Below are 16131 nucleotides of genomic sequence, written 5' to 3' on the forward strand. Positions count from 1 at the left end.
GAGGGCTCCAGAGGGGACAATATGCTGAGGATGAGTCGTGACCAAGACAAGGAGATAAGGGACATTTCTGCTTCTGAGTGTAGGAAGCAAAATGTAAAATAGACCGAGTTCCTTCATAACTCAGCCATTGCTTGCAAAATTACAAAGTGGGGACAATTTGAGGTCGGATGAACGACTGCGTACCTGTCAATGATGGCACACATGTCGATGCTGACATTTGCAAAACTGCCCGGCCTCCTCTGAGCCACTTCGTATAAATTCACCAGTTGGTCGTCCACTTGGATGAGCTGCATGCATCCTTGGAATGAAGGCTGAAGGACGGAGTGACTGGAGTTATTCATCTGGTTCAGAAAACCTGTGAGAGAAGAAGTGGAATGTTATATTCTGTGTACGGTGTGCCCCACTAATTCCTCCAGGTGGTTTCCCTCACCACAGCCATCCTGTCTCGTTGATCCTTGTTGACGTTGTACTCAATGTAAAAGAATGGAATCTTTTGAGAAAGCATATTATTTCAGGAGGAAGAAGGCAGGGCTGAACCCAGGCCAATGTTTGTCTCTGGGGGGCCACCATGCCTCCTATTTTATCTGTGGCATTTTCTTTCTCACTTTGCACATCTCCCTGTTCCTCTGCTCTTAAAGACTCACTGTTACAGTTCCTCACCTGACTCTCTCTTCAGAGATTAAAACATAAAACTTCAGACCTATCCCAATTATCCCACCACCTTTCTTTTATGCCTTCAATATTTACTTCTATTTTCTTGGTTCCCTACAGGCCTGTTCTTCAGATGTCAAGAAGCTAAACTATTATCGATTATGATGGATTTTTCTTATGGATTGTCTAACTCAACTCAAAGAGATATTTGCATTACAAATGATTTCTCAATTTATAAAATCCAAAGAAACATTATAAAGAAAAAAAAATTAGGAAGAAGGCTCAGCCACCCTCCTCTGAATATCCATCTTATATAGCTAATAGGGTATAGGGAGCATAAATGAAAAAGGCAATAAATACTAGTGGTTCTATTAAGGGACGGAATATATACATATGAAGTTTAAAATCAAACATTAAAAATTTTACCACAACTTTAAAACAGCAACACCAGTCAATTACCTACATTATGCCTTTTTAATAGAAAAAGGCATAATTCTTATTATGTGTATTAAATTTGTAAGCCACAGGAAAAACTATTTTTTTATCCCATTAAGTATCTCCAGAAAAATCTCAAAAAAGCGTTTACGTCTTATATTGTTCCTCACACCAAGTTTACCTACTAGAGCAAATCTGAACTGTACTAATTTGTCTGCTTAGAATTCTGAAGTTATTATAACATATTCATTTCAGTCTAATACTGTAGCTATAGAAAAATTTATACAGAATGGGTTGTGATCAAGATGTGTCATTAAGTGGATAAAAATAAATTTCTAAGAGAAAACTTTTCTGAAAAATTGACCATGAAGTAATTTTTGTAGATGTCCTTTTTGATTAGTAATAATAAATTAGGACAATAGAAACCTTCTTTCTTCCATTACTAATGGGGTATGGTATGTAAAGTCTAGTAATTATCATTTGAATTCCCTTTAAGAGTTAATTACAGAGCCATGTATCATTTTCCATCAACACACTACTATTTAAAAACAAGGTTCTATTTAAATCAATTTCTTGACTTAAAAAATACATATATATATATATATATATATATATATATATATATATATATATCAGACTCTACATCCAATGTCAAACATATGGCATATACATTTTTTCTCTAAGTCACATTTTCTTTGTCATTTTCATTAAGTTCGACTCCTCAGAAAACTGCTGATCTTAGATAAGTGGCCCATTTAGAGTAGTTGTATGCATACATATGATTTTCAATCTGTTTAATCAAGATAAAATTGAATGGAATATAATGTCTAAACTTAGAAGAGAGAAAACATCCAGCTGTAACTTTATTGACTACTCTTAACAAGACAATCATTTGGTTCTGTTTTTTGAGTACTTGGGAGTCTCTAAATATCCACACTAGCTTTGAAATATTTCAAAATGTGTAGGTCTGTTTGTGAGAATAAGACCTCTGAAACAAAGCAGCTGCGTAACACAGATTACTATGAATTGGACATAATTAAGTTCATAAAACAAGACTTCATCAGTCACTCATAACAATGTTCTATTTAGCCCTGATAAATTCTGGAGTTTGAAATTGTCAAGTGCCTTCACTTTTCTACATGGAATACATTCTAGGAGAAGATAATTATAAGACAAACTACTACATATCCATTAAAAATTTGGTGTTTTTTTTTTCCTTTCCTTGCATTATCTTTAATATCTCCAAGAGGAAGCCCATTAATCCTTGCCCCCGGTATTCACACCCTTTCATAGTCTTTTTCTACAATGAATTAGTGCTGACTCTGGTCGGTGGAAAACTATTAAGTGGTGGCTGTGTGTGACTTCTGATGCCAGTATCCGGTTTGGTCTCTCTGACTGCTAACTGATCATTTCATGAGCAATCATGGAAAAGCCCACGAGAGATAATAAATCATGGTTTCTAGCTATTAAACTTTGGGGTGATTTTTTATGCAATAATGAGTACCTAGTAATACATTTAGTATGGGAGGGGAATTGCAACAAAACCTAAAAATGTGGCAGTAACCTAGGGATTGGTATGCACAAGTGGTGGGAGAGGCCTTGAAAGGAGTGTGAGCAGAAGCCTGATGGCTCTTGAGGAGGTCGTCAGTAATGGCTTACAGGAAAGTGAAGAATGAATGTGATTAGAAATGAGAGAAAACTGGAGCCTGGTTATGCTGCAGCAGGAAGTTTAATAACATCGTGATAATATGGGAAGGAAAAATTATATTTAATGCATTAGGTAACATAGCTAAAGACATTTCAGGCACAAAATTCTGAACATCTATCTATAGGAAAAAGAAGAGAGAAAGACTAAAGGAAAACCATTAAATCCAAAGACAGCAGGACTTGGTGGATTTGAAAATAAAGTATTATTTTTTCAGTTCTAGGCTCTCCAGATGGTAAAAATGCTAAAATTGAGGTCACTTTCAGGCAAAGATCAACTATCAGTAAAACATAATGTAAAGATAGCAATGAGGTGTGACTGTGATATCCATCTTAAGACTTCCAAAATGTATTAGGTGGTGCCTCAAAGAAGCATTCATTCAGACTAGAGAACTGCTAGACATCTTATTGGTATGTCTTACAGATTCACTGAGTTAAGCAACAGGGGTTCTAATAATGTTAAGGGCATTTTTCCCTTAGCATGTCAGTGGAAGTCCAATGTAAAACACCCTTATCTACATTAGATTCTGGATGTGGCTTTTGCTTAATGGAATAAACCACAATAACATTCATAGGAAACCCACAAATTATACAACGGTCATGATTCTGGGAACACCACCATCCTGGACTAAAAAGAGAGACAGAGATGGTACAGAAGGAAGCTACATCTTTAGGCTCTAAACTTCTACAGGCAGGAACTATGCAGCTATAGGCACAGCCTACTTTTTACATAAAAAGGAAGCATTGGTCAGAGTGATAGAACTGTAACCAGAGGGCAGAGCCAAGATCCATGAAGAAACACTTCCAAGAAATATTAGGGGTGAGTCCTAATCCAGGAATCACCAACATGTACCTGATTGGAGTTTAGAACCACTATGGGCCAGTTACTTCTGTGTACCTCTTATTTCTCCCTTTTGAACCAGAAAGTCTAAAGTGGTTACTCTATGCCTATCTGATCATCATATGTTGGAAGTGTGGTGGTACACAATTCGTTCACAGGTCTTCAGACAAGAAGCTGTATCTAAGCAACTTCCTTTGTTCTTAGACTTTCCTAGGAACTTCGGGTTGGTATGAACTTGACTCAGATGATGAGTTGCTGGATTCTGAGCAGATCGTTTAATGGAATGAAGCTGTAAGGGGTCTTGGGAGGAAGTAGGGTACTTTTTCATGTGGGGAGAGACATGAATCTTTGTGTCTCAGAGGACAAACTATGGTAACCCATCTCCAAGACAGCCATAAATCTCCTCCTGCTATTCATACCATGTGGTTCCCTCCCATACTGAATCAGTGCTGACCTGTGCAACAGAACATTGCATAAGTGACAGTGTGTCTGTGACTTCCAGGACTTAGTAATGAAAGGCGTTAAAGGCTTTACTTTGGTCTCTGGGATCCCTGGTCTGAGAAGCCAGCCCCTATGCCATGAAGAAGCTCAAACAGCCTAATGGAGAGGCACTCAAGTAGAAACGAAAGAAGACCTAACCCTGAGCAGCAACTCACTAGCCACATGAGTAAGCAATCTTGAATGGAGCTTTCAATCCTAGTCAAGGCTTCAGATGACAGAGGCTGCAGGAAACATAAAACTGCAACCTCATAAGAACCTCAAGCTAGAACTTCCCAGCCAAGTTGCTTCTGAATTACTGGCCCACAAATAAGGATGAGAGAATAAGGTCTTACTGTGCTAGAGACACTAAACTTTGAGGTAGTTTTTATGCAGCAGTCAAGAACATATTATTTGTTTTCTGCATTTGTTCCCTTTCTGTACAGATATAATTTTGGTAAAAATACTAGTGTATTAGTGCCTGTGATACTTGCAGTGACCACTCTATAGTTCAAGAATTAACCTACTTAGTAGATTAATAGCAGGACTCTTTGGCGATACAAATTTGCAGCTGGGATTCTGAGGGTCAGAAATGAAATAGATATAAAATGGATAGAGAGTTAAACTTAATTGAAATTTGCCACATTAATAGGAAGATTATATAGAATGAAGAGATTAGCTTTTGTTTGTTTTGGCGTAGAACTTTAAATATCTATGAATTTGGAATAAAAAAATGCAATGTGTACACATGGGTTGTTCCCCGGCTCCGTGACCTGGCAGGGTGACACCCACGCTAATCATCACCTTGCAGCTTGCACTGCCTCTCACTACCAGCGAAATGAGAAACTTACCCTCTTTGCAGGGTCCTTATAATTGTGTAACCTAACTGGCACTTTTGAGATTTCTGTTTCAAGACTTCGCACATGAAAGCGTCACATCTGATTTGAAGTCCACTCAATATTTTATTATTCTTGCTGACAAAAAACCTTAAAATTTTAATTCAGAAATACATTAGTGAAAAACATGCTGATACTTGTTTTGGCATCAAAACACCAATCTAAGCAGTTGTAAGTCATAATGTGAACCTGATGGGACAGAGAAAGCAAACAACAGGCAATAGGTTTGAAACTGCATATGGCTAAAGCCACAAAGTATATGAGATTTCTCAATTTATACTTATTTTAAAGTTGGGAAGTTTGGGGTGAGAGAGGCTGGTGGGATGAGGTAAGGATGCTAAAAAACACATTTAGATATTCCTTCCAATATAATCTAATATGACTATGCAAAATGTCTACTTATCTCTACTGGTTACCCAGCAATTCACCAAGGTGAGGGCTGGAATCCCAGCCAGCAGGGGTTAGAGCAGCTGAGTGTGAGCTCTGTGGTCGCTGGTGCCTGCACAGCAAGAGCAGGGAGGCAGCATATCCACCCAGCATGGCTGGAAGAGTGACTACAATATAGGCTGAACGAGCAAGTAAATACATATATTGAGGAGAGTGGGAGCCAGGTTCTCACTGTCAGTAAAGGAGGGTACAAGGGAAAAGTGTAAAATCTTGAGTGGATCTTGTGGGTTTGGGATTGAAATTTTATCTATCCAATCCAACCAAGGGGGGCCCTTGTGGTTTTCAGTTTTATACAGCTAGTTACAGAAACAAATCTAGCTGCAATTGTGTATGTGCACAATATACAGATGGTTCCTACCATTCACTGAAGGTGGTCTGGGAGCAGGGTTACCCCCAGAAGCAGTAAGTGCTCCTATAGTTCAGATCTTAGTTTCTCTACTGAACAAAACCAGGACATCTTGGAGAAATGGCTGACTCCAGGGGGTCAGGAAAGTACAATGGGAGCCTGGAACATTCTACTGCACCCGAAAGTAAAAAAAAAAAAAAAAAAAATGTGCTCAGAATGGCTAAAATCAGAAAGACAAGAGATAATAGGTGTTGGTGAGAATGTGGAGAAAAAGGAACCCTAGTGCACTGTTGGTAGGAATGTAAACTGGTGCAGTCACTGTAGGAAACAGTATGGAGGTTCCTCATATAATCAGATCCAGTAATTCCACTACTGGGTATTTACCCCTCCCACACCCAAACAAAACAAAACAAAAACACGGATTCAAAAAAGATCTAGGCACCCCTATTTTTACTGCAGCTTTACTTACAATAGGTAACATATGGAAGCAACCTGAGTGCCCATTAATAGATGGATGGATAAAGAAGATGTACATAAGAAGAATATATAATATATATATATATATATTATATATTACTCGGTCATCAAAAAGAATGAAATCTTGCTATTTGCAAAGACATGGATGGAGCTAGAGAGTATTATGTTAAGTGAAAAGTCAGTCAGAAAGATAAATATCACATGATTCCACTGATATGTGGAATTTAAGAAACAAAAACAAATGAACACTAGAGAGAAACCAAGAAATAGACTCTCAACTAGAGAGAACAAACTGAGACTTACTGGAGGGGAGGTGAGCAGGATGGTGGATGAAACAGATGGTGGAGATTAAAGAGAACATTTGTGATGAGCACATATGCAAGTGTGGAATCACCGTATTGTATACCTGACACTGATATTACACTGTATGTTAACTGGAATTTAAATAAAAATTTGGAAAAAGAAATAAATTAGAGAAAGGAAAATAATTCATTTTTTTTATTTAAGTTTTTAGTGGGGGGGTGGGCAGAGGAGAGGGAGAAAGAGAATCTTAAGACTCCAAGCCCAACACTGAGAGCACTGAGTCAGATATGGAGCTTGATCTTACAACCCCGAGATCACAACTTGAGCTTAAATCGAGAGTCAGATGCTTAACTGGAGCCACCCAGGTGCCCCAATACATTAATTATCTTAAAAAAGTGAGATCTTGCCATTAAAAAAAAAAAAAAGATTTATTTATTTATTTATTTATTTATTTATTTATTTAACAGAGAGAGAGAGAGAGAGAGAGAGAACAAGCAATGGGGAGCAGCAGAGGCAGAGGGAGAAGCAGACTCTCCACCAAGCAGAGAGCCCGATGTGGGGTGGGGGGGCGCTGGATCCCAGGACCCTGCAATCATGACCTGAGCTGAAGGCAGAAGCTTAATGGACTGAGCCTCCCAGGTGCCTTGAGATCTTGCCATTTGTGACAACATGGATGGACGTGGAAGGTATTATGCTAAGTGAAGTAAGTTAGAGAAAGATGAAAATAATATAATTTCACTTATATACAGAAATTAGCAAACAAAACAAATGAACAAACAGAAAAGCAGAAACGACCCATAAGTGCAGAATACAAATCGATGGTTGCCAGAGACGAAGGGTGTGGGAGGATGGGCAAAGTGGGTGAAGGGGAGTAGGAGGAAAGGCTTCCAGTTTTGAAATGAACCAGTCACAGGGACGAAAGGGACCCCACAGGTAATAATATAGCTTTGTATGATGACAAATGGTAACTACACCTGTAGTGAGCACAGCATAAGGTACACTTGTCAAAATCTTGCACACCTGAAACTAATGTAACATTGTGTGTCAACTATATTAAAAAAGAAGAAGAAAAAGAAGAAGAAGAAGAAGAAGAAGAAGAAGAAGAACAAGAACAAGAACAAGAACAAGAAGAACAAGAAGGAGGAGGAGGAGGAGGAGGAGAAGAAGAAACGCTCAAAGAATGATGGGGCCCATGTCAGGATGACACAGGAGCCAGCCTGATGTACATTTCCATTACTCAAGTCTAGACAATTGGAGCACCAAATAAATAGTTTGAGCATTAAAACATATTATGTGTATCGAAAGAAGGAAGGAAGAGAGGGAAGGATAAATTTATATGTCATATTTCAATGAAAAAAAAACAGTAATCCATGAGTCCACCCACAAAAACATGAGTAAATAAATGGAGAGGGCCCGAATCTGTTTCTATAGCACAATGCTAATGACTAAATATATATATAAATATATAAATATATATTATAAATATACATTATAAATATATATTATATATCATATTATATATTTTATATATTATATTTTTATATATTATATATATTTTATACATATTATATATTTTTATACATATTATATATTATATATTATATATTTATTATATATTTATATGTAAATATATATTTATATATAAATATCCAGTATATATATATATATACATATATATATATATATACACACTGGAATTGGAAGTCACCATTTGGCAACCATCACAATAGTAATTAAATCAGACAACAACTATCGGGATCCCTGGGTGGCGCAGCGGTTTGGCGCCTGCCTTTGGCCCAGGGCACGATCCTGGAGACCCAGGATCAAATCCCACATCAGGCTCCCGGTGCATGGAGCCTGCTTCTCCCTCTGCCTATGTCTCTGCCTCTCTCTCTCTCTCTCTCTGTGACTATCATAAATAAATAAAAAAAAATTAAAAAAAAAAAAATCAGACAACAACTATCAATTGGTACTCCAACGAGTGACTGAAAGATGAGGAACAAAGTGTCTAAGTGGGTCCCTAAAAACATATTAATTTATTTCAAAGGGAACGGCTGTCATTTGACATCAGGGAACAGGAGAGACATCTTTGTAATAAAGTGATCCGAGATATCACCACCAGTCAAGGGACTGAGAACGCACTTGGCCCCTGATAAGAAGCAATGAGCAGCGCACAGCACCACCTGGTGGTCCTCCTGCCCAAAGCGCACAAGGTAGGTGCTGTCCTGAGGAAACAGACCCAAATAAAGGTCTTCAGGAGTGCCCAGGCTGTGGAAGCCTAGAAACAGTGGAGGATCGGTTTCCTATTGACGACACTGCGGAGGCAGGAACACAGACATGACGGGTGACCCCAGCTGGGGCCTTTCTGCTACGTGGGACATTACTGGATGGGGTAATGTAAGGAGGTGTAAGTTATATCGGTGCCTTTTGTACTTTTCTTGGAATTTTATTTTTCAACTTTTAAATTGTCTGAAAATAAAAACTTTTTAATAAACTTATGTTCCAGAGGCTGGGCCAGATGGCGGAGGAGTGGGGTTCCTAAGTCACTTGTCCCCACCAGCTCACCTAGATAACTTGCAAACCAGCCTGAACACCTACACTTCCAATTCCACCTGAGATTTAAAGAGAGGACAGCTGGAAGGCTACAGAGAGAAGGGCTTTGGCTTCTAACAAAGTAGGGAGATGGAGAATAAATAAATAAGAAAGAATCCATTGGGAGAGGGGCCTCCGCGAGGAGCCGAGCTAAGGGGGCAGCGAGAGCCCTCGGGACAGGAAAGTGCAGCTCTGGAGATGCAGGAACTTTAAAAATCCACCCCGGATTCTTCCCAGATGTAAAGGTGCTTAGCAGGGAGCTCGGGCAGGATCCCAGGAGGGGCAGTGGAGCTCCCAGTGGGTTCCCAGGGTCACTAGCAGAGGAGGTGCACCCAGGGGAGAGTGCACCACACCCTGCGGCTGAGCTCCCTAAGGGGCTGGAGCGGGGCCTGGGAGCAGCTCGGGCAGTGCAGGCCCCGGAGCCCAGGGCGCCGGGGGACACAGCCCAGGATCCGGCCTCCCCCCGGGACAGGCGGAGGCCGGGAGGGCCCAAGACAGAAGGGATGCTCCTGCCTCCAGGAGGCCCCGAGCTGGGCGGATCAGTGCCCCCCGCCCCTGGAGCATCCAGGCCCCTGCGGACTGGGAGTTGTGGTAGTTACTGCGGGAGCTGACTCCAGCGCTGGATAGGTGGCGGCCACCAGTGTGGTTGTCCCTCCTGGTGTCACCCTGCGCCTGGGACTGAGCAGGGGCCTCACAGTATAAACAGCTCCCACTGAGTTGTGCACCTGATGGGGGCGGGGCAGCTGCCCCAGGTGCACACACCTGAGAATCAGCACAGCAGGCCCCTCCCCCAGAAGACCAGCTGGAAGGACAGGGGAAGAGCAAGTTCTGGACCAAGCAGTGCTGGAAGCTTCAGGACCAAGAGGAAATCGAGGGAATATAATATATAGAACAAGAGGGTCCCCCCCCCTTTTTTTTTAAAAATTTTTTTTCTTCTTTTTTCCATTGTAACTCATTTTTATATCAGACTAAAAATTTCCAATATGTTTTCTCTTTTCCCACCTTAACTACAATATTTTACCACCTCTTCATTTTTAAGTTTCTTCCTATTTAATGTTCATATTTCTATAATTACATGTCTTAGATATTTTTCCCACTTCTAGATTCCCTTCAACATATTCAATTTAAGTTTGGGAGATACACGAGATACGGCTTCATTTCTCTGCCTCATTTTCTTCTACAGTGGTAGGAGTTAATACCTTCTAAAATATGACCAGCATACACCCAAGTGGTATGCCATGCTGGTTCATTCTGTGAGATTATATTCTCTCTTCCTTCCCATTCTGCCCCCCTGTTTTATCTTGTTTATGTTTTGGTGGTCAATGTTGGGGCTTTCAACAAGTATTGCTTGTTTATGTAAATTTGGGACTGAGCATTTTCTAACATACAGAACTTAATACACTCAGAACCAAGAGGATCACCCTCTAGGACCCCTCAGGGAGACTACATTCTCCCTCCACTACAACTTTTTTCACTACCACCATCCCTCAGTCCCCCCGCCCTTTTTAAATATTCTTCCTGTTTAATTTTTTTTTCTTTTTTCTTCTTCCTTGGGGTTTTTGGCCTTTTATATTTTACTACTTTGTTTTAAATTGTGTTTTTCACTTTAGTGGTCCTTTTGTTTTATTTTTTTCTGATCTTTTTCATTTTCTGGTCTCTGACTTCATCAGAATCTTCTAGGGATGGGTTTACTTAGGTTGTGGTTGATATTCTTGAATCAGCCCACTCATACAGCCACTCTGCACTGAACAGAATGACTAGAAAAAGAATTCAAAACAAAATAAAGAATCAGAAACAGTACTCTCTGCCACCGAGTGACAGACTGTGGATTTCAACTCCATGTCAGAAAGCCAATTCAGAAGCACAATTATAAAGCTACCTGTGGCTCTAGAAAAAAGCATAAAGGGCTCTAGAGACTTTGTTACTGCAGAATTGAGATATTATCCGGCCAAAATTAAAAATAAATTAATTGAGATGAAATCCAAACTGGATGTCCTAATGATGAGGAATAATGAGGTGGAAGAAAGACTGAGTGACATAGAAGACAAGTTGATGGTAAGGAAGGAAGCTGAGGAACAAAGAGAAAAATAATTAAGAGACCATGAAGAAAGATTAAGGGAAATAAATGATAGTCTGAGAAGGAAGAATCTATGTATAATTGGGGTTACATAAGATGCTGAGAGGGAGAGAGGGCCACAAAGTGTATTTGAACAAATCATAGCTGAGAACTTCCCTAATTTGGCGAGGGAAGCAGGCATTCAGATCTAGGAGATAGAGGGGTCCCCCCCCCAACAATCACTAAAAACCATTCAACACCTCAGCATTTAATAGTGAAACTTGAAAATTCCAAAGAGAAAATTCTTAAAACAGCAAGAGACAAGAGATTCTTAACCTATATGGGGAGAAATATCAGATGAACAGCAGACATCTCCACAGAGTCCTGGAAGGCCAGAAAGGGCTGGCATGGCATATACAGGGTCCTAAATGAGAAGAACCTACAGCCAAGAATACTTTATCCAGCAAGGCTCTCATTCAGAATAGAAGGAGAGATAAATAACTTCCAAAATAGGCAGAAACTTAAACAATATGTGACCACTAAACTGGCTCTGCAAGAAATATTAAGGGGAACTCTGTAAAGGAAAGAGGACACCCAAAGAAATAACCCACAAAACAGGAATGAATTAGTGACACAAAATTCATATCTTTCAATAGGTACTCTGATTGTGAATGGGCCAAATGATCCCATCAAAAAACCTAGGATATCAAACTGGATAAAAAAAAAAGCAAGACCCATTTATTTGCTGTCTACAAGAGACTCATTTGAGACCTAGGGACACTTCTGGCCTGAGAATGAAAGGGGGGATAACCATTTACCATTCAAAAGGTCTTCAAAAGAAAGCTGAGGTAGAAATCCTTATATCACATAAACTAAAGTTTCTCCCAGAGAAGAGGGACGATGGAAGAGATGAAGAGGGACACTGTATCATACTTAAAGGGTCTATACAACAAGAAGACCTAACAATCATGAATATTTATGCTCCTAATGTGGGAGCTGCTAAGTATATCGATCAATAACCAAAGTGAAGACATACTTAGATAATAATACACTAATACTGGGAGACTTCAACACGGTGCTTTCTGTAAATGACAGATCTTCTAAGCAGAACATCTCCAGAAAAACAAGAGCTTTAAATGATACACTGGACCAGATGGATTTCACAGATATTTACAGAAGTTTCCATCCAAAAGCAACTGAATACACATTCTTCTCAAGTGCACATGGAACTTTCTCAAGAATAGATCACATACTGGGTCACAAATCAGGTGTCCACTGAAACCAAAAGATTGGGATTGTCCCCTGCATATTTTAGGAACACAGTGCTTTGAAACTAGAACTCAATCACAAGAAGAAATTTGGAAGAAACCCAAACACATGGAGGTTAAAGAGCATCCTACTAAAAGATGAATGGATCAACCAGAAAATTAGAGATTTAAAAAGATTCATGGAAACTAATGATAATGAAGATACAACCCTTCAAATTCTTTGGGATACAGCAAAAGCAGTCCTAAGAGGGAAATACATCACAATACAAGCCACCCTCAAAAAATTGGAAAAACTCAAATACACAAGCTAACCTTGATCCTAAAAGAATTGGAGAAAGAACAGCAATTAAAACCTACACCAGGCAAAAGAAGGGAGATAACAAAGATTTGAGTAGAACTCAATGAAACAGAGACCAGAAGAACTGTAGAACAGATGAACATAACTAGGAGCTGGTATTTGTAAAGAATTAATAAGATAGATAAATCACAAGCCAGCCTTATTAAAAAGTAAAAATACTCAAATTAATAAAATCATGAATGAAAAAGGAGAGATCACAACCAATACCAAGGAAATACAAAGGATTTTAAAAACGTATTATGAGCAGCTATATGTCAACAAATTAGGCAATCTAGAAGAAATGGATGCATTTCTGGAAAACCACACATTACCAAAACCCGGAACAGAAAGAAATAGAAAACCTGAGCAGGCCAATAGCCAGCGAGGAAATTGAAGCAGTCATCAAAAAACTTCCAATACACAAAAGTTCAGGGCCAGATGGCTTCTCAGGGGAATTCTATCAAACGTTTAAAGAAGAAATAATACCTATTCTACTAAAGCTGTTCTGCAGGATAGAAAGGGATGGAATACTTCCAAACTCGTTTTTGAGGCCAGCATCACCTTGATTCCAAAACCAGGCAAAGACCCCACCAGAAAAGATAATTATTGACCAATATCCCTGATGAACATGGATGCAAAAAATCTGAACAGGATACTAGCCAATAGGATCCAACAGCATATTAAGAAGATTATTCACCGTGACCAATGGGATTTATCCCCGGATGCAAGCATGATCCAACAGTCGTAAAACAATCAACGTGATAGATCACATCAACAAGATAAAAAACAAGAACCATATGATCCTCTCAATAGATGCAGAGAAAGCATTTGACAAAATACAGCATCCATTCCTGATCAAAATTCTTCAGAGTGTAGGGATAGAGGGAACATTCCTCAGTATCTTAAAAGTCATCTATGAAAAGCCCACAGCAAATATAATTCTCAATGGGGAAACACTGGGAGCCTTACCCTAAGATCAGGAACACGACAGGGATGTCCACTCTCACCACTGCTATTCAACATAGTCCTAGAAGTCCTAGCCTCAGCAATCAGGCAAAAACAAAAAACAAAACAAAACAAAAAAGACATAAAAGGCATTCAAATTGCCAAAGAAGTAGTCAAACTCTCTTTGCAGATGATATGATACTGTACATAGAAAACCCAAAAGACTCCACCTAGAGATTCCTAGAACCCATACAACACTTTGACTGTGTGGAAGGATACAAAATCAATGCCCAGAAATCAGTGGCAATTCTATACACTAACAATAAGACTGAAGAAAGAGAAATAAGGGGGTCAAGCCCATTTACAATTGCACCCAAAAGCATAAGATACCTAGGAATAAACTTAACCAAAGTGATAAAGGATCTATACCCTAAAACCTACAGAACACTTCTGAAAAAAATTGAGGAAGACATAAAGAGATCATAAAACATCCCATGCCCATGGATTAGAAGAATTAATATTGTGAAAATGTCTATGCTACCCAGGGCAATTTACACATTCAATGCAATCCCTATCAAATTACCATGGACTTTCTTCAGAGAGTTAGAACAAATCATCTTAAGATTTGTGTGGAGTCAGAAAAGACCCCGAATGGCCAGGGCAATATTGGAAAAGAAAACCAGAGCCGGGGGCATCACAATGCCAGATTTCAGGTTGTACTACAAAGCTGTGGTCATCAAGACAGTGTGGTACTGGCACAAAAGCAGACACATAGATCAATGGAACAGAATAGAGAGCCCAGAAATGGGCCCTCAACTCTATAATCAACTAATATTCAACAAAGCAGGAAAGACTATCCACTGGAAAAAGGACAGTCTCTTCAATAAATGGTGCTGGGATAACCGGACAGCCATGTGCAGAAGAATGAAAGTAAACCATTCTCTTACACCATACACCAAGATAAACTCAAAATGAATGAAAGATCTAAATGTGAGCCAAGAATTCATCAAAATCCTAGAGGAGAACACAGGCAACACCCTTTTTGAACTTGGCCACAGCAACTTCTTGCAAGAAACAGCTATAAAGGCATAGGAAACAAAAGCCAAAATGAACTTTCAGGACTTAATCAGGATAAAAAGCTTCTGCACAGCAAACGAGACAGTCAACAAAACTAAAAGACAACCTACAGAATGGGAGAAGAGATTTGCAAATGACTTATCAGATAAAGGGCTAGTATCCAAGATCTATAAAGAACTTATTGAACTCAACAGCAAAGAAACAAACAATCCAATCATGAAATGGGCAAAAGACATGAAGAGAAATCTCACAGAGGAAGACATGGACATGGCCAACATGCACATGAGAACATGCTCCGCATCACTTGCCATCAGGGAAATACAAATCAAAACCACAATGAGATTCCACCTCACACCGGTGAGAATGGGGAAAATTAACAAGGCAGGAAACCACAAATGTTGGAGAGGATGTGGAGAAAGGGGAACCCTCCTGCACTGTGGGTGGGAATGTGAACTGGTGCAGCCACTCTGGAAAACTGTGTGGAGGTTCCTCAAAGAGTTAAAAATAGACCTGCCCTACGACCCAGCAATTGAACTACTGGGGATTTACCCCAAAGATACAGATGCAGTGAAAGACCGAGACACCTGCACTCCAATGTTTATGGCAGCAATGTCCACAATAGCCAAACTGTGGAAGGAGCCTCGGTGTCCATTGACAGATGATGGATAAAGAAGATGTGGTTTATGTATACAATGGAATATTCCTCAGCCATTAGAAAGTATGAATACCACCATTTGCTTTGACATGGATGGAACTGGAGGGTATTATATTGAGTGAAGTAAGTCAACCAGAGAAGGACAATCATCATATGGTTTTACTCATATGGAGAATATAAGAAATAGTGAAAAGGATCATAAGGGAAAGGAGGGAAAATGAGTGGGAAAAATTAGAAAGGGTGATAAAACAGGAAGCACTCCTAACTCTGGGAAATAAATAAAGAGTAGTAGGAGGGGGGTGGGCAGGGGAATGAGGTAACTGGGTGACACGCACTGAGGAGGGCACTTGATGGGATGAGCACTGGGTGTCATATTATATGTTGGCAAATCGAACTTCATTAAAAAAAAGGAAAAGAAAATCTGTTTCAAAAATAGATTTTGAAAAAAATAAACTCATGTTCTATGTCACACAAAATGGTGGTTTATGCTAAAAACACTGCCATTCAAGAAACTTATTTTAGATGGGAGTATCTCCCAGTAAAATAAAATTATCTTGTCTCCATTTCCCCACACCCTGCTATATACCACTTTAATCTGCATTCAATGCCTAGAGATTGTTACTG

At 39.5% G+C, this 16131-nt stretch overlaps 1 protein-coding gene across 1 annotated transcript in view; it reads right to left on the reverse strand.

Moving 5' to 3' along the window:
- Positions 1 to 16131, reverse strand: part of CNTNAP2 (contactin associated protein 2) — a 1945511-nt gene that overhangs the window by 834692 nt on the left and 1094688 nt on the right. The window contains exon 10 of the mRNA XM_072762802.1: positions 184 to 355. Coding sequence (XP_072618903.1) covers positions 184 to 355 — 172 coding nt within the window. The remainder of the gene's footprint in view (positions 1 to 183; positions 356 to 16131) is intronic.

This window comes from Vulpes vulpes, chromosome 7, assembly GCF_048418805.1.
Source record: "Vulpes vulpes isolate BD-2025 chromosome 7, VulVul3, whole genome shotgun sequence".
NCBI classification, from domain to species: Eukaryota; Metazoa; Chordata; class Mammalia; order Carnivora; family Canidae; genus Vulpes; species Vulpes vulpes.